We start from the raw sequence: 25821 nt of genomic DNA on the forward strand, positions 1-25821 counted from the left end.
TGATGTTCTCTCTCTCTCTCTCTAGCTCTCTCTCTCTCTCTCTCTAGCTCTCTAGTCTCTACCTGGAGAGGAAATTAATTTTCCTTTTATTTATTTTTTTGTTTTCCTTGGCAATGTCTTTGCAATTTGCTAATTAATTAAACATTAATATCTAGCATCATTCGTTACCTGATTTTTTTGGGTCGAAATCATTCGTTACATTAAAAAATACAAATGGGACGAAATAAACAAAATCGTACAATTCCTAAAGTGGATCAACCAAAAATCCTTTGATTTTGGGCTTTCCCCTTGGAATTCTAGATTCGAATGCGAAGTCTAATTGATTCGATGTGGCTTGGTTTCATCTTTCTGAAATAACCGCTCGATTTTTGGATATTAATAAGTCGTACTCATCGGAAAGCAATTTGTTTTTTTTTGTTGTGGAAGAAACGAATGAGAGAGATTTTGGAAAAAGAATCGAGGCGAAAGTAAAGGTTTTTATTTAGGTGCATTGATTGGAGTGAATAGATCTTAACCTTTAGCCAATCAATGCACCTGATCATCGATCTCCCTTGCAAGATGAAATTCCGACCTCGGCCCACCCGAAACCGATACAAAAACATAAATTACAACCAAAAGAAAAATATTTCGGGTATTAAAAAAGAAACGAAATAAACATACAAACAGGCTCCCGACAGAATGAAAACGATCTTAGGCACTAGTTCACCGTACCTTATAAAAAGTATTTTTTGACTTTTCCAATGCACCGATTGTACACTATCCGAGAAAGACAGTGACTTGAAAACGATAAGCGAAGCCTTTTCTTTTTTTTGTCTATCCCATTTTTAACTCTTCTCTTTTTTTAATTTTTGATTTGCATCTTGCAGAGTGCGGGAGTCAAGTTTCACACCTATAATACAAGTATTTTCAATCTCTTTAACAGTATGGCTGCATGTCTATCGAACGACAAATTAAGTTCAACGAGAAAAGTAAAAGTTAGTAGGCCAATCATTTTCACGTTGAAAATTTGGATGCCCTTGATTTTGAATTAATTAATGTTCAACAGATCCCGGGCGATAAATTCTTTTCAGACCCCGTTCTTTTCGACGAGCCAGATGGAAAACGGCCTCCACTTTTCGGCATTGTCGCGACATCTCCAATTATTAATATTAATCATCATCAGCGCTTAATTAACAACATTAAATAAAATTTAATTAATTGCAACGGCCGCCCCCCGTTCGCGTGTCTTGCGTGCACTCGCTCATTAATTCGCACGGGGTTCGGTGGACGCGCCGAGAATCGTGACGGCATGAACATAAATCGCTTTTTCGAACCCAAATTAAAAAAAAAAAGAACATGAATTATTTTTTGTAGGAAATTAATTTTAAAAAATAAAGGTCGGATTAAATTAAATTAGTCATTAATTCCGTGCCACTTATCGCGATTTTGACTGGCTAATAATGCGGGGGGATTCAATTAGGCGAGTCGGTTGACTTTTGGGGACGAGTGCCGCCTTCGGTCACGGCGCAACGATTTCTTCCTTTACCTCTCCCTCCTTCGGTGGTGGTGTCAGTGACTTCATCTCCCACTTAAATAAAAAAGAAAATCATTTCGTAAATAAATATTTCATTAAAAATAATCACTTTTATTACTTTTCCATTACGTGTAAAAAAAATTAAACGAGCGAAATTTTTTTATCGTCCGCGAAAATATTTTAGACATAAACCATTATCGATAAAGCTACTGGATTAAATATGAAGAGAGGAATTCAAATGAATTCGATAATTTTTATGTTGGAATATTACGCCGCATTAACGGGTTAAAATAAAAGGGGAAAACAGGGAATTGGGTGGGGGCGACAAAACGCTGTGCGTTGGAGGAGGTGAAGGGATAAGATTTGGTCTCTTGTCTTTTTAACGAGACAAAATAGTTTTTGCTGCTCGGCCGGCAAAGATCGACAAAATAGTTTTTGCTGCGTCGTTTTCCGAATCAGACAGCTCCACGCTACAGCATTTGGCAACCCAGTGTCCCAAAAAGGTCAAAGATAAAAAAAAGAAAAGAAAAGAAGGTAAACGAATTAAAAGGAAAAGAAAAAAAAAAAAAGGAGGAAAAAGGAATCCCAAATGCAAATGCTCGAAAACGTCGTCGCATCAATTGAAATGCGCTGGGCAGTAGAAATTTTTGTTCCTGTACTTGTCGGTGCGAAAGTATGATGGGCGCTTCGGTTTTGGAAATGGGCTTTTAGCTGCTTTTCGGAGCCCATTTGGGAAATATTAGCATTTCCAAAATACTTGAAGATCCCCTGATCGAATGTTAAGTTCCACCAAACTTTGGTGTTTGAGCATTTTTGGAATACGACCCAAGGCTTGCCGGCCAAAATGAAAAGGAGAAAGAAAAAGAAAAAAAAAATTTGTCTACGCTCGAGTCGTTCATGTCATGCGGGACGTTTGGCATTCACGTCAGAGATTTTCGATTGAAATTAACACGAAGGACTCAACTGGAGAATTGTGAAAAATGTTTAGGATTACGTTAACACAATCGAAAGGTTTAAGGCTAAATTGGCACAAATGTAATAAATTTACGATCTTTTTGGTACTTTTTTCCCCGAAAACAAATGGCATAACCTTTACTCCGATATTACACACCGCTAAATGCATCAAATCCACGTCAGCAGGAACACACCCGTTCGTTTCCAACGTAACCCACATCCCTAGCTAACCCCACTGGGCATGCATGTGCATGCCTGCACGGTCTCGGCTCTCTTCTGGAGGAACACCTGTCCGTCTCCAAACGTCGCCCGCGTCGCACTTCGGCGCCGCCACCGCTGATTCATCTCGTCCCATCGCTCAGATCAGAGAACTCGCAACATCGTTTCAAAGAGCACTCGCTCTAAGAGAGAGAGAGAGAGAGACTGTGCACGTGGACTCGACCCTGGTAAATTCCATCTCTTCCACCACCCATCAGCAAGCTTAACGCCGATTTCGTTCCCGCAGGCGTGACAGAGCGGCGCTGCTGCTGCTGCTGCTGTTCGAAAGTTTGGCACGCTGTAACACCCAATGATCGACCGAGTTCTGTGATTCACCAAACTCGTCGCGAAATTTCTGTTACTTGGCATGCAAGAAACCCCTTTCGGTTTCGCAAAGATTTTTCAGGTATTTGACAGCGGTGGCATCACCTGTTGGTCTTTGCTCTTAATTTGCTGATTTCGGGTCTCGCGCAGGGTTGTGGCGTGGCGAGAAACCGAGGAACTTGCGCGTCGGGCACTTTGCTAGCCTCTACTAGGTCTCATGGAGTCTTAAGCGGTCCGATGCGGCGAGAGCCGAGGAGCTGAAGGGCCTCGCTAACAAATCCTTTCGCTGTGAGTACCTCTTTTACGCCCGCGTCACCGTGTTGGAGGGTCGATTCTAGCTTCCTTCATTGAGTACTGTGAGCTTCACATTTGGAGTGTGATTGTTGGACATGCCATGTGCTGTGTCTTGTCTTCTCAGACAAGTTTCGGCGTTCCGTCGAACAAGCTCTTGCAGAGTATTGCTGCCGTGCTGCCCTAATTCGTTTATGTTGTCATAGGCCACAAGTATGTTCTGGCCATCGAGCTCTATACTCGAGCGATCGAACTAGATGGGCACAACCCCGTGTACTGGCCCAACCGTGCGTATGCCCGTATTAAACTGGAGGAGTATGCGAGCGCCGTTCGGGACGCTTCGAAAGCTATCGAACTCGACGGCACGTATTGCAAGGTAAAAAGCCTCACCTTCTCGATCCTGTCGTCCCGCCGCGCACTCGAAACCTTCTGAATCGAGCATTGTTACAGGGTTACTACATGCGCGGGGTGGCCTATCTCGCCATCAGGAAGTACAGAGAAGCGCTCAGGGATTTTCAGCAGGTTTCTTTTTCCCTAGACAATAATAGTCGACACTCTCTCGATCTGCTTTCGTGTATTTGAAATCCGAATGTGGTCAGCTTCGCCGATCAATCGTTCCCTCCCCTTATTCATTTGGAATCGCCTGTCGAATGATGTGATTTCGCTCTTTACGTTCCTCTCTGCTTCCATGATCAGGCTTCGAAAATTTGTCCCCGCAATTTCGATGTCGCGAAAAGAGTGAGAGAATGCGAAAATGGGCTGATGCAACTTCAGGGAGCAATCATCCTGCCCGAACCGACGCCGGCGGCCTAACTCAAAGGAGCGATTGTTTTGCCCGAGCCTAGGCGGCGTTGATCAGCGGACTCCGTCAAAGGTAAGAAGTCCAGATTTTGTGATTAGCTTTACCAAGCATGCAAGTTAAACCTATCTAGTTCGACTATACATGCACTTAGGTCCGATTTTTTTATAAGCAATCACACGCATCAGGATACATACACACTGGAAATCTGTTCTTAATTACCTCGAACTCGAAATTAACCCAGAATGTCGACTCGACTCGGTACCATACATGTCGGGATCCTTCGGTTCGCAAGTAGCTTGAATCCATGCGGTATACCGCGGACATCGGGGTTGAGTAAATAGCAATTGGTGCTTGTTATGGTTATTCAATTTTTCATTTGCATCGTCCTGGTAGATTTCTCAGATTGCAATGGGCTCGAGCGACATTGCAGGTTCCCTCAAAACCTTTTCGTCGCGAGATCGGATCGGAGTCAGACGACATGATCCAACTTGAGGCTGCGATTGGACCAAACACTTCTCAGGGACGATGATATGTTAGGGTAATAAACCTGTAAATATCTTACGACATTTTTTCTGTGTATTTGGATGTGGAACACCGAACAATCTCATCAACTTCGTTGAGTCGGGGCGGGGCTCGAACCCGACCGAGTGACTCGATTACGGGATTGTTCGTGTTTAGTGAGCTGAAACCTGACCTGACCCGACCGAAAATGCAATGTCATCGATCCTTGGATGACTGAATTTAACAGATGGGGACATGTATATTCTCGCCTAGAAAGATTTTCTTGATTTCAATAATACGAGTTGTTCGATATAGGAGCACAAGTTACCTTTGCCAATAAACTTCTAGTTTATCAACTGCACAAAAGGTTACATTTCCATCATTTTCATGTCCTGGAGGCAGTATGGGAAATGAATTACGTTTTTCTATCTTTTTTAACGATAGAATGTTATATTTAGAATGTTATATTTCAGGTCGATGAAATTTAGAATAAGAAAAATTATCGACTTTCGTTCATGCTTCATAATTTATTAAATAATAAAAAATCGATTCGGCACATCGATTCACTCGAAATTAAAAATCTTAATGTATAGTTTTTATGCTCGCGACTTAGTTTGAGTGCGAAAATTTTAAAAGAGTACGATACAAATGTAAAATCAAGATTTTTATGTGTTTAAACAAAATCTGTACATGAAAAAGAAGGTCGAGTGACAATTTTGGCCTAAATTTTTTATGTTTCGTAAAAAATCACTAACTTTTATTTAAATCTCAAATCTGAATCTTTGATTTAGAACCGTTGATTATCCAACTTGACTATACTATACAACAATAAATTCACCTCTAGATTGATTCTCTCCGATCTCCGATCTCAAATAATGGTGACTTCAGATAAAGAGTCAACGGAGAGTCGGATTTAGAATAAAGGTGAAAATCAATAATTTTTTATGAGATAAAAAAAGTTGAGTGTCGCTCGACTTAAAGTTTTTTACTTTTTTTTTTTAGGGAAAAAACCACCAAAAACCCCAAACTTTGCCATCTGTGACACATTTACCCCGAACTTTTTTTTGTGACACCAAAAATCCCGAACTTTGCTTTTTGTGACACATTTACCCCAATGTATTTAGTCCATGGGCATTTTCGTCTTTTTCGCTTTTTTTTTTTTTTTTTTTTTTTTTCCTTTCCGTGAGGGCCTCGCGCGTGGCTCTCGCGGATCCGGCGAGGGCCCTCGCCGGCGTCCCGAGCGAGGCGGCCCTCGCCGGATCCGGCGAGGGCGGCCTCGCGCGCGTCGGGCGAGGTTCGCCCTCGCTGGGCGAGAGGCGGCCTCGCCCGACTCGGCGAGGTCGACCCTCGCCGGCGTCGGGCGAGGGTCGACCTCGCCGAGTCGGGCGAGGCGCCGCCTCGCCCGGGCGAGGGCGGACCTCGCCGACTCCGGCGAGGTCGCCCTCGCCCGGGCGGCGAGGGCGTCCTCGCCCGAGGCTCGGGCGAGGACGCCGCTCGCCCGGAGCGAGGCGAACCTCGCCGGCGCCCGGCAGGCCCTCGCTGGCGAGCGAGGGCCGCCTCGCTCGACCGCCGGGCGAGGTCGACCTCCGCCGCGTCGGCGAGGGTCGACCTCGCTCGAGCCTGGGCGAGGGCCGCCCTCGCTCGCCCCAGCGAGGGCGACCCTCGCCGGCCGGCGAGGTCCGCCTCGCTCGGGCGAGCGAGGTCCGCCTCGCTGGACTCGGCGAGGTCCTCGGCCGCGGCCGAGCGAGGGCCGCCCTCGCTCGACGCCGGCGAGGGCCCCCTCGCGGACCGGCGAGGCCCGCACGGAAGGGAAAAAAAGAAAAAAAAAAAAAAAGAAAAGCGAAAAGACGAAATGCCCATGGACTAAATACATCAGTAAATGTGTCACAAAAAGAAGGTTTTTATGAGATAAAAAATGTTGAGTGTCGCTCGATTTAAAGTTTGCACTTTTTTTTTTAAATTAGCCCAAAAAAAAAAAAGGAACTCTTACCCAAAACTCGTGACCCCAAAAGAGCTATAGACATCAAAAGGAGTACGCATCTGCACTGCATCTCCCTCCAAGCTGAGAAAATTCTTGAACCGTCCGGCCGATCTCTCTCCGATCCTCCGGCGTCGATTTCCGGCACCGTCGCCGTTGACAGCAACAGGTCCTTCCCTCCCTCTCTCTCTCTCTCTCTCTCTCTCTCTCTCTCTCTTTCTCGTTGCGTGTGTATGTGGGCTGGCCGCATCGAAGATTGTCTTGTTCTGCAGGTTTCTCAGTGTCTCGTTGATACTGCGTCGGACTGTGTCGGATTGATTTTGGGTCGAACGCAAGTTTTGGTTTTGTTGCCGCGAGCAACGTGAGCGTCTTGTTTGTTTATTCGTCTTTTGTCCGGATGATCGCGTGAGGGCGTGCGTAGGATGGGGGCAGTAGCGTTTTTCCTTTGCGATGGGTGAGATAGGTCTAATTTGCAGTTCTCTGGCTGGAAACTAGTTGTCTGGATCACGGGACGTCTGTGTGTTTTTCCTTCCTTCTCATTTTGTCAGTGTTTGCTTCAATTTTCTTTCTGGGTTGTTTAGCTTGATTGGTCCCCATCATCCAGGGGAAGCAATCATACCATGATTCCGCTCGTTAATTTGACTGGAACGAGTGGTCTGTGTGTGGCACTCCTTAGTTGGGCAACTGGGTTTCGTTGGATGCAACGCAAAGTCGCTTTTTTTTTGTTTTGTTTTAGATAGCCAGACTGCAGGACAACTACTACTAAGCAAGAAAATGGGGACATGACGCAGAAACTAAGGTTTTGGACTAAAGTTTTTGTTGATCTGTCCCATTAAACTGTTCTATATTAGATGAGGTATAAGTTCCACCTTAAGCTAATTCTTTCCCATTTTCAGCCACTGAGATGTCCTCTTATCTCAATAGATGGGCGAAATGCTCGATGCTCAAATCACTTTTTAGAGCTCTAGTATAAGGGTTTGGTCTATATCTGTGGAAGAATCTTGCCTTATATTTATAAAAAATGAACCTTTATAAATGATTAAGCGTCGGTAAACAGCTAATGTGAAACTTTCTGATCAGTGAGACCTTTTGTTGATTTTTTGTTCTCCCCACCATAGGGATATCAATCGCCATGGTATTCTGCAACTTCTTTTGTTCAGGCAATAAAGTCTCTTGGAGTTTCTTCCAATTATATTGATTCTGTTTCTGTCTGTGTTTCTCCAGATTTTTCCAATAATGTCGGGTCAAACCCAGCGCCTGAATGTAGTTCCCACTGTCACAATGCTCGGAGTTATGAAAGCTCGCCTTGTTGGCGCTACAAGAGGCCATGCTCTGCTCAAGAAGAAGAGCGATGCTTTGACGGTGCAGTTTCGTCTAATCCTTAAGAAAATTGTCTCTACAAAAGAATCAATGGGAGAGATCATGAAGTCATCTTCATTTGCCTTGACTGAAGCTAAATATGTTGCTGGGGAGAATATTAAGCACATTGTTCTTGAGAATGTCCAAAATGCGTCTCTCAAAGTCAGATCAAAGCAAGAGAATATAGCTGGTGTGAAGCTTCCTAAGTTTGAATACTTCACTGAATCTGAGACCAAGAATAACCTGACTGGACTGGCCAGAGGTGGTCAGCAAGTCCAGCTATGTCGAGCTGCTAATATCAAAGCAATTGAGGTTCTTGTTGAGCTTGCTTCACTTCAAACGTCGTTTTTAACACTCGATGAAGCAATAAAAACAACAAATCGGAGAGTTAATGCTCTGGAGAATGTTGTGAAGCCAAGATTGGAGAACACTATCAGCTATATCAAGGCAGAACTGGATGAGCTTGAAAGAGAGGATTTCTTCAGGTTGAAGAAGATACAAGGATACAAGAAGAGGGAGCTCGAGAGACAGAGGGCGTCAGCGCACCAATATGCAGTAGAGAAGCTCGCTGAGGAGGTTTCTTTAAAAGAGGGCATACCCCTTAACTCGGCCCACAACTTGTTATCGGCAGGAGCAGAGAGAGATGAAGATATTATTTTCTAATCTGATGTCCCAAATCTGGTCGGAGTCATATGTCAATATGGTATTATCGATGTGTTGCTGCTCTTTCAGAATTAGAATTGCCGGGTATGACTTAGATGGCCGTTCGATGTCATATAGTTTTATAGGGAATAATAGTGGTGGTGGAATGTGGTTCATGTGTCTTGTTGTATGGTTGTTATCAGACTCTTTAAGCATAGAATACAGAGCTTCTCTGCTGAGAATCAGTTATTAAGTCGACCAATGTTTGTCGAGCCAGTCATATGCACACTGAAACTATTGCTGGTACCGGCAGTTGCGGAGCCATTGTTGGAATTGCCAGTTTGCTCTCTTTGATGTAAGTATGAAGCAGTACGTAGATTTTGGGAAATTGCTTTGTTTCCATCTTAAATATCTACATGTCACTGTGTCTCCCTTCTTTTGTTGCAGCGCGACAGGTGATTCTACTCGGCTTTGGTTTCTCTTCCTTGAGTGGGGATTAGTTTGATCTTTGAATGAACAGAGTCCTCATGGATTTGCTCGCATATAGCCGTTCCTCCCGGCGACATATGGACGTCTGTGACTTTGTTCTATACGGTTCCTCGTGTCATTCAAACCAGCGCCCAGCAGAATATCGTCGATCCCGCTCCTAATGAGCTCTGTAGAGATGATTGCAACTGTCACTGTCATACCCTGAATGTGGTTACTTTGGAAATATATATGCCTTGTGCTTTGAGCTGAATAGTGAAGCTCATTCGGGGTTGAGTTTAACGCTTTGTTCTGTCTAGTACCCGTAGTTGGTGGGAAAGGGAGATGATGCTGTTTAGGGACGGAATTTCGTCATGTGCTTTGGTATTCTAAGAAACTTTTTATGAAATAGTAAAGAAGTTTACCTGTAGTTTTCGTGAGAAAATCCAGGTCCCCGCGAGATTGGGACAACAGTATATAGAATTAGATGGTTTTGAAATCGGAAATCTTTTTAAGTCCTTTACAATCACGTTCCTGTCCATCCATCCCAACGACGGGCTGATTTGAAGTGTTATTAACCAGCTTTATTTCCCTTTAAAATTAACTAGCAACGAGTATTCGGATGGATAGTTGATAGGGTTCGAGAGCACCTCAAAAAGCTTTCCCTGAAAACCAGCTCATCAGTTCTTGGTCTTTGAACTGATAAAAGAAGATCAGGAAACTCTATTTCTCGTGTATTGCGCTCCATGGGGCAATTTCATATGTGGAGCTGAGATTAGTTGATGCTTGCTTTCGTACAAGCAGTATACGACAATATTTGTGGCTTTCCCGACAGTTTGGCCCTTGTGCTTCGCTCACCGATAAGTGAAGAAGACTAGAGGAAGTTTCCTGAATATGTGCTCCGCAACTTTCCAAGGTGACATGCCACAAAGGAAAGAGGTTAGTGCATGCTTTTGTGCACACTTACGAATCCAAAGGACGAAAAGGAGTAAAAAGAAAAGAAAGAGGAAGACAGTTTGTCTGCATTTGACATTATTTCATAACCAAAAAGAATATAAGAAACTTATCGCACAAGGGAAAAGATAAACATGCGAGTCTTTATTAACCAAAAGGATAACAACAATATACCAGTTCCTAATCGGTGCTAATCTATGCAGTTTGCTAAGATAATGGCAGGGATGGCTAATGTCTACATCAAAGATTGTATTTGCATTCATCACTGACCCATCTCAACCATGAGTTCTTCAAATGTGAGTGCGCGAAAACTGGGTCTCACGTGCAAACTCCAACTCTGCCGTCCCACTTGGCAGTACAGAGGCAGAGAGGCAAGCGGCACATAGATTGAATTCACCCTAACAGACTTCCAGCAAAGTTGTCTCAATGCCTTCAAACTTCATCTTCCCATACGCACAACCTCGATAATCAGTCCACTTGCTTCGCGTTGTCGCCCTTATAAATTAGAGAAACTAGCACGCATTGTCATCCTCAATGATTGGAGGGACAAATCTACGACCCCGAAGGGTCTGTTCAAAGATGTGACCGACCTTGAGCAATTTTTCCTGCAAAGAACTCAACACATTCTTTGTCTTCAGAAAAATGCAGGTAAAAAAATGATGCACGACTGGTTTCTAGAAGGAAAGGACAGGAAGAGCTGTGGACTTGACAATACAGACGAGTAACTTCAGTATCAGGTAAAAAACTTGAATGAATAAGTGTGCAAAAAAACCTCATCAAATGCTGCACCGATCATCTGAAGACCAACAGGAAGGCCGGAGGGTCCACCATCAACATATCCAGACGGTAATACTAATGCGGGTAGACCAGCCAAGTTAACATTCACCTGTTCCAGTCATAAACTATTCCATCGATACAAGATAATAGTGAATCATAAGTGATTTAGTCCAGTAGCCCAAAACTCTACAATTCCAGTCCTAGGCCAATAGAGCCTAAACTGTGTAGTTCTCAATTCTATACAATTAGTAGACTCTAGCGAAGTCCCACATGATTTATAATATGTCTAAATTTTAGTGTGTTGGATCAAGGAAAGCAAGCATTTCTCTTGTCATGGACCACAGACATGGTGTATCAAATGAATGAAGTCTGTTCAGCTCATTCGATACAAAGCTTGGACAGGAATAAAACTGAAGGCAAGGAAAAGAGAAGGGCACGGCATGAATTCTTACTGTCATTATGTCTCCAGCATACATAGCCAAAGGATCATTCTTCTTTTCGCCTAAAATTGGAAACCAACGTGCAGTTTATATTAAGATGAGTAATCAGGCCAATCAAGGTGGAACAGGTGCAAAAGGAAATAGCTGCATACCAATTTTATAAGCAGCTGAAGGGGCTGCAGGACAGATAAGAATGTCATTTTCATCCAATGCAGCCTTGAAGCTTTTCTGAATGATAGTCCTAACCTGAAATACAAAATAAGGACCGCTAATGGATAAACCTTAAGCAAATCTAGAATCCCTTAATTACTTTAAACGCAAATACACAGGCTATCTCCATTTATAGGTTGAATGCTATCTTCCTCTAGTTCCCCTTTCTTGTTTTTTTGCTGATATGCATACAAGCAAGTGAAATTTAACAATAACATGGAGGCAAGAAAGCATAATGCTATCTTCAGCCCACTGAATTCACTCTTCAAGTTGAATAAAGAGAAAAAGAAAATGGGCAGAGACCAATCTATTACAAAATCCTAGTACCTGCTGAGCACGCTTGTAGTAAGCATCATAATAACCAGCAGATAAAGCATATGTTCCCATTAGTATTCTCCTCTTGACCTGTTAACATGAAGGCGGATTTCAGAGAGACAAAAGGGGCAAGAACAATAGCAATTTGCTAGTGAACCACTGTCACAAGTAAAGCTATAACTGACTGAAATTAAAAAGAAAAACACTGAAGAATTCATAATGCAACTTCACATCAGATGTACCTCAGAGCCAAAACCCTCAGCTCGAGAAACACCATATAAAGAACTCAACTCATCAGCAACTGCTTGGCTCCCGTACCTGACTACCATTGCAGAATAGTATGTAAGAACTAAATAAAGCTGACAGTTGACACAGAAATCTATCTCTGTGTCGCTTTTGGTAGAGAGAGAGAGAGAGAGAGAGAGAGAGAGAGAGAACATTTTCAATGAACAACAAATTGCAATGTTAACTGAGTAAAATAACCAAATAATGAGTGACCCCAACCGTAAAATTGTCACTCTGGGAATCAGCAAGGAACATTCCAGATGTTTTTATACCTTACACCATCATAACGTGACAGGTTTGATGATGATTCAGATGATGCCAGGATATAATAGGCTGGTAACCCAAGGGAAAATGATGGCAATGACACCTGCAAAGATAAGTCAAAAATAGAATTCATGACAATGTATGACATTGAAAGAGACTTAAAATAGAAGGATCCATTTAGCGATAACAAATAAACAGAGTAACAAGAGTACCTCTTTAACAATGCATCCTAACTCTTCCATGTGTGAAGCAGCAGCATTAATCACAGATACTACTCCTGAATCTACACCACTCCCAAGTGTCTCACATATAAGACCAACCCGCATTCCTTCCAGAGGTTTGTCTTCCAAAGTATTTGAAGCAGTGAAGTAAGAAATAAAATCCGGAACCTCCTGAATAGGAATTTGTGAAATCTTCAACAAGTGACTTGAATAAGCTGATAATAGTAATGTTGAATGGAGACATAAATTTTAGGAGTTTTTGGATAAGACTATTGAGATCAATTTTGAATGTATCAATTGCCTAAACAAGGCATCTTGCAAACACTGTAAATTATAAGTCAATGACTTGGTTTGGAACGTCAAAAAATTATTTAAAGAAGCTTACTCGCTTGCTGCTGGTGGCATCACGTCTATCGTGACCGGAAATTGCATTAAGAAGAATTGCAGTATCAGCAACTGATGAACCAAAGCACCCAATGACATCTAGTGATGATGCATATGCCATGAGACCATATCTTGAGACTCGTCCATAGCTTGGTTTAAAGCCAACAACCCCACAAAATGAAGCTGGCTGTCTAACACTCCCTCCAGTATCACTTCCAAGGGCCACCATACACTGCCTAGCAGAAACAGCAGCAGCCGAGCCTCCTGAGGATCCTCCTGGAACTCGAGATACATCCCAAGGATTTGCAGTCACCTAACGATTAACAGATGTATCACCTGAGTAAACCAACTACAGTTACCAGATGGAAGTAGCAAACACAAAAGGTTATGATCTGGCACTACCCAATCCAAAATGCTTCAAATCCTAGATTCCACAAAATTGTGAAGATGCAAAACCATAAAAAAAAATAAGCTCAAAACATGATCTTTTATAATGTTTCCACTAAAGATGCCAAAGAATATAGGATAGCACTGATATAGGATATCAAGATACCAACATGTACGAGAACAGTATCCAAAGTGAAAAGCACAAATAATGGATGACAAAAATATATGATCTACATCCAAAATATATATATATAAATAATCAGTTTTGACTACTCCAAAAGTGCCTACAGCCTAATTAGCGTCAAATGGGATTACAAGCATCCCAAAGTTCCCAAGTGCCTAACCTCAATTAGGTTGATCTGGGTTAAGCAATGGAAATGTTGCGTAAATTTGGTGCACGACTAAGGTTTGATCTCCACACCACTCAGTACAACCATCAACCCAAGTTTTGGCTCATTTTTTCTAGACCATGAGGTTAGTAAGTATTTCATGGGTCTGGATTTCATCTACCTATGAGGGAGACTTTCTTCTCATGAGAAAAAACTAAAGTTTCCCAGCGTCATTCCTTTATTTGGCAGCAGATGTTATATTCTTTTGAGTGGGCTTATCCCAATAGCCGAGGGTGAAGATTAACCAAACTCTCAAGTGCCACAAATTCCGCGATGGAAAATTCCCATTAATAAGAATCAAGCAAGGAGAATCGACTTTCTTATCGAAAGACAAAAATGAATGCTCGGGATTCAAGGACATAACCAGAAAAGAAGCGATTCCTTATTAGTTCCTCTATTCAACTCTTGTATTTTCCTATCCAACATGCACACAATATTTGTTCAAGTAATGAAGCAAATTTGCAACTTTTAGCGCTTCAAGTTTGAATTTTCTTTGAACTACATAAAATTCATCCATATGCAGAAGTGCTTAGACAAAAATGAATAAACCTCTACTACTAAAGACACGACAGCAAAGTTTCACACATTGATGATTTCTACGTACTTCCAGGATAAAGGCTATTGATATACATCGTCAACATGTCGAGCTACTCAATAACGTGCTACATAAACGACCTCAAAAGCTGACTAGCCGTTACCAGCCACTACTAAGAAATTGCTTCTTCACAGAAGCATCCCTTGATGCCCTGAGGATTCATTTTCAGTTTCTGTGAAAGAGAAATTGATTCAAACTAGCTTGGTTTCACCAAAAGAACTTACGATGTTAAGCTTATGGCAACGCCCAACAACACACTAACGACAAAGTTCACTGTAAAAGAAAGAAGACACGAAACAAATTCAAACCTTGTAAGCAGACCCTTCAGTGGTACTCCCCATCCCGAACTCATCCAAATTCGTCTTCCCCACCACAATCCCCCCCAGCTCCCGCACCTTCCTCACCGCCGTCGCGTCGAACGGCGGCCGGTAATCCTCCAGGATGCGGGAGCCCCCCGTGGACGGCATGTCGGCCGTGCAGATGTTGTCCTTGACGCCCACGAGGACGCCGGCCAGGGGGCCGACGTCCTCTCCCCGGCCGATCCTGTCGTCGACGGACTGAGCTTCCGTCAGGACGGCGTCGGAGACGTGGAGGAAGGAGTTGAGGTGGGGCTCGGTGAGGCGGAGGCGGGCGAGGTAGGACTCGGCGAGCTGGACGGCGGTGACCTGGCGGGAGAGGAGGGAGCGGCGGAGGGTGAGGATCTGGGAGCGCGGCGGCGGAGGCGGCGGCGTGGAGGGAGGAGGTTGGTCGGCGAGGAGGGAGGAGGAGGAGGCGGCGGCGGCGGTGGTGGTGGTGAGGGGGCGGGGCTTGAGGGCGTGGGCGGGGCGGAGGCGACAGAGCTGGGATTGGGCCGTCGTCGACAGCATTGTCGCCGGGAGAGAGAGAGAGAGAGAGAGAGAGTGATGGGTGAGATGGGTTTAAGGATTGGGGGAGGTTTTTGTTCACAGGATTGGGATAAAAAGCAAGAATGGTGCTTCATACTTGTAAATGTTTGGCACTTTTTAAAGTCATTTTACTGACGTTACTTTGTGTTTTTAGAATGTTGTTGGGATGCAATAACTCGAGATCTTGTTGGAAATTAAGTTAATCATTTCAGACTTCGGGCTCTCTATTGAGAAAAGAGAGGATCCAGCTCTGAATTATTAATTGAAATTTTCCTCGAAATTTAATTAAAATCGTTTGCTTATCTTTACTGAATGTAAAGCCAATCCTCCAATCGTTTCAATGTCAAAGTTTGGACTAAAATTTTTCTCAAACGCCTATCTTCGTCGATTGAGATATAATACAATCACACGTTTGGTTCGACACATAATCGATATGATAATGGTGTGATATTGGTTGAGAAATTCTGACTCTCCCACACGTGCTATCTTTAGAATTGAAAGATCCAAACTTCATGCTCATCGCTGACCTCATACGTCATAGTACTGAACTTCTCTCTCTCTTTTTATTTGAAACGATTTCGTTTTTCTTTTGGTTTTCAGGGACATTGTATTCTCAAATTTTAGGTTCACGGGTTGCAATTTACAATGGGAGTTTGCGTCTACTTGAAGATACAACTTACTAGGAATAGTTGTAGTCATAACCAGCCTAACATACATATCCTTCCTGCGAATTATCTCCCCCGTTAAAATTCCTTAATTCAAACCATGCGCATTAATCATCAACCGAAAATCGCTTTACGATCTGGTAATTGGAGTAGAGATCAGCCCTAACAGAAAGTACCTAAGATTTGGTAGGACCGCGGTATGGGAGACGTGAGCTCGCACACAGCAAAATCAGCCCGGAGGAGACATCGCATCCCCAACCTTCATAGTCGTTGCGTGTGATTGGACGAGGTCGTGCGACTTCCTGTTGGTGAAGTGACCCCAAACAGGGAGGCCAATCTGTAGTTTCAACACTGATGCTCTTTCAAGTGATATATGTACCACGATCTCAACAAGGTAAAGGGAGCAACGCAATTGAGAAGATCCCAATCTATTTAGCAAACTCCGGCAACCCAAAAAGGGAGAAGAGAGAGAGAGAGAAAGAGAGAGAGCGGGGTTCATTTTCAAGAACCATCAGGAGGAAATTGAAAAGCTACAGCACAAACTGTTAGGCTGATATTATTATTGTGGATCATATCCATGTACAAAGAGCATCGCGATACATCATCACAGAATCGACATTCTCGCTCACAGCTACAGAGGAAAGAAAGTTTCCTATAGATATTCTAATAGGTCTGGTTGACTCTCCAGGTCCCAAATCACCACTTTACCATCCAATCCTGTCATTTGGGGATTGGAAAATCAGGCGGCCTCTTGAAGAAAAAATTCGAAAAGATGTCCAACTTCAAGCATTAAGAAACATAAGATAGAAGTGTGTTTGTTTGCCAACCTGAAGTGCTGAAGCGTGTTATGGTCGAACTCCCGGCCTCCCCAAGTGGCAGAATACAACTGCAGAAACATAAAATTAATCTTGCGTAAGTCATTCATCCCATCATATTGGCATCCTAACTCATCAACTCTCCTACTCCACACCATCTACCAGACTCATGTTTGGAAACACTAAATGAAAAAAAAAATAAAATTGGAAAAGAGTTCATGGTAATATACATCAACGGGCATGTGCAGTCCAATAAGCACAAAAAAAAAAACAGCTGTAAGATAATTATCATCTTTATAATGTAAAAAGGAAGAAGAGATTGTTATCATGTTGATAGATACGTTATGCAGTTCTCGTGAACCCCTCCACGCTGTCTTGAATTGTCGACGGCATCATTGTTCATACCATACTTTGACTGGCCATACAGTTTCCCAAATGCTTCAGAAAACTGTCAAAAACAGGATGATGGTAAGTCATCTCAACAAGACAGGACAACTTTTGCTTATGTTAGTGCTGAATATTCTAGAAGCCCCTAGGAGGCATAAAATTTGCTAAACAATTACATTTGTGTGTACATCTATCATGGATTAGAATAATTTTTAGACCACCCTGTTGCCAACATGCAACACTCTTTGTGCCTCATGCATGTCGTTCGTAAACTAGTCTCAGTTGTACCAATCCAGGTGATTTTCCTTTCTCATTTTTGGTGAAAGATTGTCATATCTTCAAGTTGCAGGCAAGTTGGTCAATATTGTCCACCTCGGTCAATTCATTTTGATTGTCATAAGCAACTTGTAGCAGTAGGATGCTGAGTAACGAGTTGATGACCACTTTCCATGAAGACCAAATGCTCTAGCAAAAGAGGGGCAAAACTTAAAAGTGACTATACCTGCGAACCATACTTGGGACCAGTAGATGATGTCTTCCTCTCCCCAAGGAATCTGACAAAGCTCCTGGAAAGAAAGATAATTTACTTTTAATTCAGTCATTAGAAACAGATCTGTTGACTTCCATTAGACAGATGCAAACTCGCTGTGAAGAAAGATTTTGAAAGAGAAGGGTTGGGGAAGGGGATAGGGAGAAGTCTTCCATCTTTAGAAGATAAACAAAAGTGAAAATAAATCTGAAACTTCACATACCACATGCCACTTTCATCTGCTGCAAATAACATTGGGTTGCAGTCAAATCCCACACCAATGACGGTTTTCTCAGATATGAATAGCACCTACAAAAACGGCACATTATTTATCTGCTTCGGATGCTGGCTAAAAATCTAATAAAGTTCAGATGTGAAACAAGATAAAACAAGAAGGATGCTGACCCACATCACGGAGGGGCAAATCGCGGAATGCAACGTTCTGTGCCAATGGGGAAGGACCAACATCATCCACGAAATAAATCATAGAACTATGACCTGTAAATTCCACCAAAGGGATTAAAAATGGCTCATCGGTTAGAAAGTATACGTGTTTGCCCAAACTCTACGTATAAACAGACAATTGCTGGCTGCAAAAATAGTAAATATCGTATTATAAGGAATAGTAACCACTCGTTTGATTCACCAAATAGGATGGTTGGGTCATTTGAAGTAACTATAGCTGGTTGGAAATCGTCCCAAACAATGGAATAAGTATTTCATTGGGAATACGCCAGGAATAGAATGGCTACTGTCCTCACTCAAACACACTATATGCGAGCTAATGTAATGCAGAGCATGTGACTTTAATAATAGAAAATGTTATGCAAATGCAATAGAGAGGACCTTAATATACTTTCACATCTCAGACAGGCACATGATGGAAGACTTCATATTTACAAAACTCAATCCTGAAATAATAACAGGAGAATCAAACAAACTGAGAAAAAAACAAATCACTCACCGACATAAGCTAAGGTATTGCCGCTGGGTGACCACTTTACACCAAATGCCCAGGAGAATGAGAGGTCCAGTTGAAGAATTTCCTGTTTCAACAGGATAAGAAATTATTTTGATATGCGGCATCAAACAAAAATAGAACTGTATACATAAACTACACACACAAGCCTCTCAGTTCTGGAACGACATTGTTTTGCGAAGAAAAAAAGATGATACTCATGATATCACTTACGGAAAAAAAAAATGACAACTATTTCATGTACTCTCTATTCAAACTGTATGAAGTAAGCACCATCTCCATTTCGGGATAGAATTAATCCAGAGGCCAACAAACATCCACATACTTGTGCATATGTTCTTAGCTAGACGCCAATGTAGTTTTGTAAGCTATGCGCTTGCATTTGTAGAAAACAAAAGTATCAACTCCATAAAAGCAAAGACATTTCTCACCAATAGAGGATAACACATGAGAACATTTACATGCAACGTTAATGTCAGAGCAATGAGAATTAAGTCACATCATTTGACTAACATGAGACAGTAACATTAAAGCTTCGTGGTTGCCAGAACTTGAAAATGAATGAATGAGTTTCTTCAGCAAAGATACCACTTCATAGTCCAAATGTAGCAGGCAGTCACTATTTCAGATGCACACCAAATAAAAGCTTTTACCATTTTTAAACTAATCCATCACAAAAAGTGTACTGAATTTCATTTTCCAGCTATTCAATGATGCACCCAAAAAAAGGTGCTGCAAACCTAATTTATAGGATAAAAGAGTATAACTCAATTAACATTGTTAACTTAGCAAGTTCGCATAATCAATAAGGATAATAAAAATTTACCTCCCCAAATTTCGAGTCAGATGAAGACCCTGCTTTGGAATCCCTGGATCATATTCATTGAACAGACACATATACTAAAATTTAAGATTCAACGTGTGCTTGATCAGCAACAAACATATTTAATGATGGACTGGCTAGGTGGTACAGCTACCTTATATCAACACCTTTAATAAAAGTTGAAAATACACGACATTTTCCATCTGTTGATGTTGTGGCAAGAAGAATCTGCAATGAGAAGCCTTCAGTAACACTTGGACAAAGTAACGGTTGCTTTTGGGTAAGGTGACCCAATGTAGTGAAACTGCTCAACAGCAGATGGATGGGTCATGTGTTCACATGATGAAAAGTCAAAATGCTAAAGAAAGAACATACAGAAATAATTGCCAACTGCATATGAAGTAATCTCGAATGGCAATACCTGAACAGCGTTTTTTATTGTCTGATGCAGCACATAATGTTTAGAAGAACAGATTATATTTCTTTCAATGACTAAAAACATCTTCTAGATGATAAAAGTAAATACTTTTGACTGGTTGACATCATGGAAATATTTTTTGACCTCGCAAGCATGGATCCACATTTAAAGCCATCTCTTTTTCTTATTTAGGACTGACCAAAATGTAATATAGACCAAATAAATCTTTTAACATCATCATAATCATTCATCAGCAGATGAGACCACCCAATACACAAAGGTATCAACTTCAAGGAATGCCAGCCCTAGATATTAAAAAGGAAGGAAGAGTCAGCATGTACATCTTTATCCCCTTCTCCTGCTTTGAATCTCAAATCTTATCTCAAACTCTTTTCAATAACATTTGACTATATCAATTACGTCAAGAAAATGCATATGCCTAAATCAATGACTGATTGAACGGTCATCAACTCTTTTTCCCGTCTTATATCACATAGCCTATTCTCAGACTTATGTCGTGTCATACAAAATCCTCATTCAGGGAATAACAAACATAACTAGTGAACCGTTTCAAGTTTACTGTCTTCATGTCTATTTCTCCAGTACTGCACTGCGCCTTTTAAAACTATTTCCTGCTGAAACTGATTACCTTTCTTAACAGCTTTCATATGCAGGTATATAGAGAATAAGATCATATTCTGCCCTAAAATATAAATGAACTCTAACTCAAACAAATAGAGTAACTAACAGCAACACGAATAAATTGTAAAGCAGAAGGCATGGCTGCATATAACAAAGGCATTCACAGATGCAACCAGTAAAAAGATATAAAGGTTGGTTGCAAGCGCCAAACACCACAAAAATGTGAGAAAGAGGACATACTCACATTGTTAGGATGCCAAGCAACATTTGTTACCGATGAATTGTGTCTTTTCCTGATGAGTTTACTGACCCACCTATAACAGAGCATATATTAATAACTGCTCCTGAAGAGCTACCGAAATTAGAAACTAAGTGGATTAATGTCCTGTCTCTTTGATATGTAACCATCTCATTTGATTCATATATGTAGCAACAGCGCTGCTGCCAAAGTCTCCGTTGGAGCTGGCTCTCCAAACTCTACTGAAGAAATGAGTCAGTACAACAGCATCAACCCTGCCAGAATACTATTTGTTCCTCTTCAAGGTCCTCCCCCATAACTTCCCTGTTTTGCCATTTATATGTGCTTCCACAACTACATAAGGCTCATCCATGAGTATCACATACTGAGAAACGGCCTAGATCAACGTCAAGCAGACAATTTTTGGCCAATGCGCATACCCAAATTTAAAAGCTTTCACCTTAATAGAATGAGTTCAAATGCAGTGAACACAACCAACTTGTCACCCGAGTTTGGAAAACATATCACCCATAAATCCTTGATCAGTCAGTGATGACTTAATGAAAAACACATCAGGAGAATACATGTCCAAACCACCACAAGAATGTCAAAAAAAAGAAGAGAGAACCACGAAGAGGAAAACCCCAAAATAGAAGCTAATACCAGTTATTTTCTTGCTCATAGTAGCAAATGCACACTGTCTTCGCCCCACTTCCAACAGCAAATTTGTTTTCTGCAGGGAAAAGCAGAAACAACAAGAGTATTTATTAGCTCCTCGTACTCAGTCCATACGACAAGAGGAAATCAAGCAGAATAAAATAGCAGTCCATAATGAAAATATCTCTAGCATGTGAAGGAGGAGGAAAGGAAGGGGGGAGAGAGCATTAGAAGGACCGTTATAGAGTTGGAAAGATAGGAGAGAGGTCAAATTTGAAGTACAATCAGAGATCATAATTAACTCATTAGTCTGGTAAATGAGCTCTCTTTTGGCTTTGAGCTCTTTTTATGTATAGGTTGGCACCCCCTTGATGCCTCAAAGTGAATTTCTCTTTACTTATAGAGGAAAAAATAACCATAACCAGCTATCTACAAGGTCAGAAGATGTAAGATAAAACTAGATGCAACTGTTCAACTATATTATGAAACATGAAGAATAAACCTATTAGAGGAATTGTAATTCATGCGGAACCATATTGGTACTTCAAATTTGTAAAATGGCTCCCTGGAGTCTAACAGCTCACATGACACTTAAGAACAATTGACCAAACAAAATTCTTCTAGCAATTTCAACAGAATTTTATTCTTCTTCTATACTATGTAAATATTCTAAGAAGTTTTTGACAGGCGACATTCAACATCGAATCCTGTCTTCAAACTCAATGATTCTGCATACCCTTTGGACTCCATTGAACGCAAAGTGCAGCTCGGTTTAGCCTGAGGATAACTAAGGTAGGTACCCACTCTGATCCTTCATAATTCCATACATATCTACACAAGAACAAAAACTGCATCAGATACTTGAAAATATGCAGAAGGGAGAAGGAACACAAGGTGGTTCCAATCAGGTGATTTTACAAATAAAACAGGTACTCACGAGTTTCGATCATGGGACACTGTTACTATTCTGTTTGACCCACCGCTCCAGTCTATTCCAGAAACAATTTGGTCATGCTGTGACAATACATCCCCCATTGTTAGCACCAAGAACAAACTTGATCATTTAAACTACCGATTCGCATAGCATAGACTTTAGTCATTTTATCTTGTTATGTAAATGCAAAATTAAATTCTCGAGCGTAGATAAAGAACAAAATAAACCATCAGCATGTACTTATTACATGTTTAAGACAATGAAACAACAGTAAGGTGCATGCTAGAATCTTTCATTAAAATGTTGGAAATCTGTTAGTCGATGAGATGAGCTTTGTTAGCAAGATAAAACAAGCAACATCAAATTTCAAAGGTGCATCATCATTCATCAGTTCATTTCCTTGAAATCCAAAGGGGAAGAAGATAATGTGGAGCTTAAGTTGGAACTCCAGCTTGCGGGTCATACGTGGTCATCAAATCGCTGTTTAGAAATGACAGTTGACATTGTGGAGAAAGAAGTCATCAATACCATAAACTGGAGAGAGAAAGGAACAATAGAAGAGACAAGCAGTAGAAAAGGGAAAAAGCAAAAATAGGGTGTCTTCTGGTCCTTATTCTTTAGTTTTGGACTAGACAAACATGGCAGGAGAATTACTGAGCTGAAGACAAGAAATCAGAGAACTCAACATGTATGCGGTTTTACTTATCTTTTGGTAAAAATAGTTTATGGCTTTTATTTCTGTGCTCATCATAAAAAATGTATAGTACATTTGTCATCCTCGTGTTTCAGTCATTTGAATTCAAAGTCAATTACTCTTTAAGGATGAAGTACTGTAATAATGACCTTTTGGAGAGTATGAGCTTGCTCCCACTTGTCTTCTGAAAGTTTGTAAATGTGAACTTCACTGTTGTTCGGACAGAATGCAACCACTACAAGACAGCAGATCATATAGTTATCATTAATACAATCTACTGATAAACAAAGACTATAGAGGAAGGAGCATATTAAGAGATTTTATAGTTCTAAGAAATTACAGTAGAACCAGACAAACGGAAAATCCAAAATCAGAAGAATCACAAGAAGTAGTTATGCATGCTTGATGACATGATGAGAATGAACAACATCTGTTGACACGAAACAAATTTCTGGTTTAAAAAGAGACTGTGAAAGGTATGGGCTTGATCTCAAATTGAAAAGGCGCAATCGTGCAAAAGACAGATAAAACAAGTAGGAATCTATGTGGAAAAATCCATAAAGATTGCTTGAAAAACATTCTAATTCGACAAGATCATCAACTAGAAAGAGTAACGTAGGATAGCAAGAATACACTAAGTCAAGGTACTGACAGAGAAAAACTAATGCGAGATTTGTCTACAGTCAGGAAGCTTGTCAACCATTGACAACATCGATCAAGGCATATATACTTTCTAGGTTGATGAACTTTATTTAGATTTAGCCAGAACAGTTTTGTTTTTTAAAAAAGCAATTATTAGTATAAGTAAGGCAATTAGAAGCGTTAACTATTACTACCCTGCATGAAACACCTAGTTGACGACAAAGTAGCAATTACCACAAAAAGGGCAATAATTAGCATAAAAAGCAATGATAACTTTTACTAATTACAAAGTGATTACACATCTCACTAGAATCATGAAAAGCTGCTATTCGCATTTCATCTGCTCTAAGCAGATTAAGGATAGGAAGTTATGATGGATCTTAGGATGCAAAATCAAATTAAATGTCATCCTTCCGCTGTACCTATTCTTCTTCAAAATTTACTCCCCTCATACTTCACCACCTGGCACAAACACCATTGCCTTTGGCCACCCATTCAGACTGCGAAAAGCATCTTTCGTGGTTAAGCAATTAGCGGGACATTTCATGGCCCAGTATTTATCTATCTAAGATGGATCTCCTCATCAGCTGTTAGAAGTCAGACTGCCGTTCAAATTGCATTTTATCTATCTGTAGCTGTTAGAATGCTTAGCTTTAACCTAACTTCTCACAGTGCAATTTATTAATTGTCACTTGTTAGAACCGCCTTCAAAAAACCCAAGTTCGCATTCCCCTTTTCGCCCCGTAACAGTCGATGAATACAAGGACTACGATTCCATGATGCACACTGAATGATATAGAGATTCGTACTCTCCGAAATGCGCACATTGCCCTCTGTTACATCGATCATCACTACCATACGCAAAAGGCTTAAGATAAGTTCGATCGCTCTTCCTCAAGCAGCCTATCAACTCACCAAGGTGCCCTTTTTTATCGTGTGTGTGCAGATATCGAGTTGCAATAACAGAATAAAGCAGCGACGAAGAACCCGTCTAATTCCACAGCGTCCTAAGCACCATGCGGCCAGTTCCGAAGCAATCAAAACACCCGCAAACGAAATCAAATCGAGGCAATAGCAGCGGGGATTTACTAGAGCGGTCGGGACTCCAGGCGTGGCAGGTGATGCACGGGGCGAACTGGTGGACCGCGACCGCCGCCATTCTCCGCCTCCTCTCTCCTCCCTCTCGGATCAACCGGGAATCGGCGATCCCTCCAAATGTCGCCGGAGAATTCCTCCGCTCCGATCCCGATCCCGATCCCGATCCTTCACTTTCGATTCACGCTATCGGATCGCGAACCAGTGCGAGATCCGAAAACTGCAGAAGCGCTTCGATCGAACAAGCTTCAGCTCGGAATTTGTGGTGAAGAAAAAGGGGAATTCTTCAGCTCGAAGTAAAAGCTCCGCGGCTAAATCGCATGGGGCTAGTGCTCGGCTCGGCCAGACGAAGAAGACGATACGCCCCACCTGACGCACCATTTTTACCTTTGTCCATATTTTTCAATGGTTTATTACGAAAGTTTAATATCACGAAAAACTTTAAATTGACTGATAAATTTACTTGAATTAATTTTTTAATTATAAAAATTTTCAAATTAGTATATTCGTGATAAATTTATCATAAATTAATTTTTTGATCATCAAAAATTTTAAATTGATACACTTATAACAAATTTATCTTTAGTAAAATTAAATTAATACAACGAAAAATCATAAATTGATAAATTTGTGACAAATGGAAGGGTAAAATCCCAAACTGGTAGACTCATCAACTGGTACATGTCATTAAACTCAGTAATTTGACGATAAAATTTAACGGAAACTAACGGAGGGTAAATTTATCACAAGTGTACCAGTGTGGAGTTATTGATGGTCAAAAAATTAGTTTGGGGTAAATTTGCCATAAATGTACAAATTTAAGGTTTTTTGTGGTATTAATCCAAAATAGAAATCTTTATTTGATCTATTATTCCACATAATGTTCGCAAAAGTTAGTTTGCAAAAGATACGTCATGTAGGGTCGATTTGATTAAAACTAGCTTAAACAAAAAGAACAATGCGCGAAACGTTGACAATTGTGTTACAAAAGTGATTTTGAAGTGACACGACAAATTTTTATTGAGGTTATAAATATCGGTCACATGTTTAATTTCTCAATTACAACTTGCAATATAGCCAAATTATATGCTTATAACTCTAGCTTCCTTTT

At 41.2% G+C, this 25821-nt stretch overlaps 3 protein-coding genes across 6 annotated transcripts; 1 reads left to right on the plus strand and 2 right to left on the minus strand.

The window, feature by feature from the left end:
• Nucleotides 1-3855: 3855 nt before the first annotated feature.
• Nucleotides 3856-9517, plus strand: LOC115685869 (V-type proton ATPase subunit D-like). 3 transcript variants are annotated; one of them, XR_008817304.1, is made up of 4 exons: nucleotides 3856-3934; nucleotides 4037-4214; nucleotides 7846-8977; nucleotides 9070-9517. XR_008817304.1 is itself a non-coding variant. In XM_030611007.2 (2 exons), the coding sequence occupies exon 2, from the start codon at nucleotides 7858-7860 to the stop codon at nucleotides 8641-8643; it is 786 nt and encodes a 261-aa protein (XP_030466867.1). In that variant the 5' UTR covers nucleotides 6629-6790; nucleotides 7846-7857; the 3' UTR covers nucleotides 8644-9010. The 3 variants fall into 3 exon arrangements, 1 of the variants encoding a protein (XP_030466867.1); XR_008817303.1 differs by lacking the exons at nucleotides 3856-3934; nucleotides 4037-4214 and adding an exon at nucleotides 6629-6790; XM_030611007.2 differs by lacking the exons at nucleotides 3856-3934; nucleotides 4037-4214; nucleotides 9070-9517 and adding an exon at nucleotides 6629-6790 and having other exon boundaries at nucleotides 7846-9010.
• Nucleotides 9518-10163: 646 nt separating this feature from the next.
• On the minus strand, nucleotides 10164-15263 carry LOC115685866 (glutamyl-tRNA(Gln) amidotransferase subunit A, chloroplastic/mitochondrial). The gene is made up of 10 exons (XM_030611004.2): nucleotides 14617-15263; nucleotides 12939-13250; nucleotides 12545-12724; nucleotides 12341-12435; nucleotides 12026-12101; nucleotides 11796-11873; nucleotides 11411-11504; nucleotides 11271-11320; nucleotides 10814-10927; nucleotides 10164-10646 (listed from the first exon to the last, which is right to left on the minus strand). Exons 1-10 carry the CDS (start codon nucleotides 15172-15174, stop codon nucleotides 10554-10556), a joined length of 1650 nt encoding a protein of 549 aa, XP_030466864.2. The 5' UTR covers nucleotides 15175-15263; the 3' UTR covers nucleotides 10164-10553.
• Nucleotides 15264-16379: 1116 nt separating this feature from the next.
• Nucleotides 16380-25079, minus strand: LOC115685822 (actin-related protein 2/3 complex subunit 1B-like). Of its 2 annotated transcripts, XM_030610944.2 has the most exons (15): nucleotides 24705-25076; nucleotides 23123-23208; nucleotides 22283-22359; nucleotides 22082-22176; nucleotides 21352-21421; nucleotides 20695-20764; nucleotides 19545-19618; nucleotides 19394-19436; nucleotides 18553-18634; nucleotides 17998-18086; nucleotides 17812-17897; nucleotides 17562-17625; nucleotides 17014-17120; nucleotides 16685-16743; nucleotides 16380-16574 (listed from the first exon to the last, which is right to left on the minus strand). In XM_030610944.2, exons 1-15 carry the CDS (start codon nucleotides 24772-24774, stop codon nucleotides 16510-16512), a joined length of 1137 nt encoding a protein of 378 aa, XP_030466804.1. In that variant the 5' UTR covers nucleotides 24775-25076; the 3' UTR covers nucleotides 16380-16509. The 2 variants fall into 2 exon arrangements, with proteins under 2 accessions (XP_030466804.1, XP_056171387.1); XM_056315412.1 differs by lacking the exon at nucleotides 17014-17120 and having other exon boundaries at nucleotides 24705-25079.
• Nucleotides 25080-25821: the final 742 nt, after the last annotated feature.

This window comes from Syzygium oleosum, unplaced genomic scaffold (assembly GCF_021117445.2).
Source record: "Syzygium oleosum isolate NSW1041296 unplaced genomic scaffold, Sole_v2.1 Sole_v2.10, whole genome shotgun sequence".
Lineage (NCBI taxonomy): Eukaryota > Viridiplantae > Streptophyta > Magnoliopsida > Myrtales > Myrtaceae > Syzygium > Syzygium oleosum.

Bases quoted from the DNA above. Each gene is read 5' to 3' on its own strand.
- LOC115685869 (XM_030611007.2), top strand. From the start codon at position 7,858: ATGTCGGGTCAAACCCAGCGCCTGAATGTAGTTCCCACTGTCACAATG.
- LOC115685866 (XM_030611004.2), bottom strand. From the start codon at position 15,174: ATGCTGTCGACGACGGCCCAATCCCAGCTCTGTCGCCTCCGCCCCGCC. The intron at 12,725-12,938 runs GTAAGCTTCTTT...ATTCCTATTCAG, and splicing joins ATGCCACCAGCAGCAAGCGA to GAGGTTCCGGATTTTATTTC. The intron at 10,647-10,813 runs GTTTTTTTGCAC...AGTTCTTTGCAG, and splicing joins TCGGTGCAGCATTTGATGAG to GAAAAATTGCTCAAGGTCGG.
- LOC115685822 (XM_030610944.2), bottom strand. From the start codon at position 24,774: ATGGCGGCGGTCGCGGTCCACCAGTTCGCCCCGTGCATCACCTGCCAC. The intron at 21,422-22,081 runs GTATGCAGAATC...TTTTCCCTGCAG, and splicing joins CGTTCAATGGAGTCCAAAGG to AAAACAAATTTGCTGTTGGA. The intron at 18,087-18,552 runs GTGAGTGATTTG...TGGAATTTACAG, and splicing joins CAATACCTTAGCTTATGTCG to GTCATAGTTCTATGATTTAT.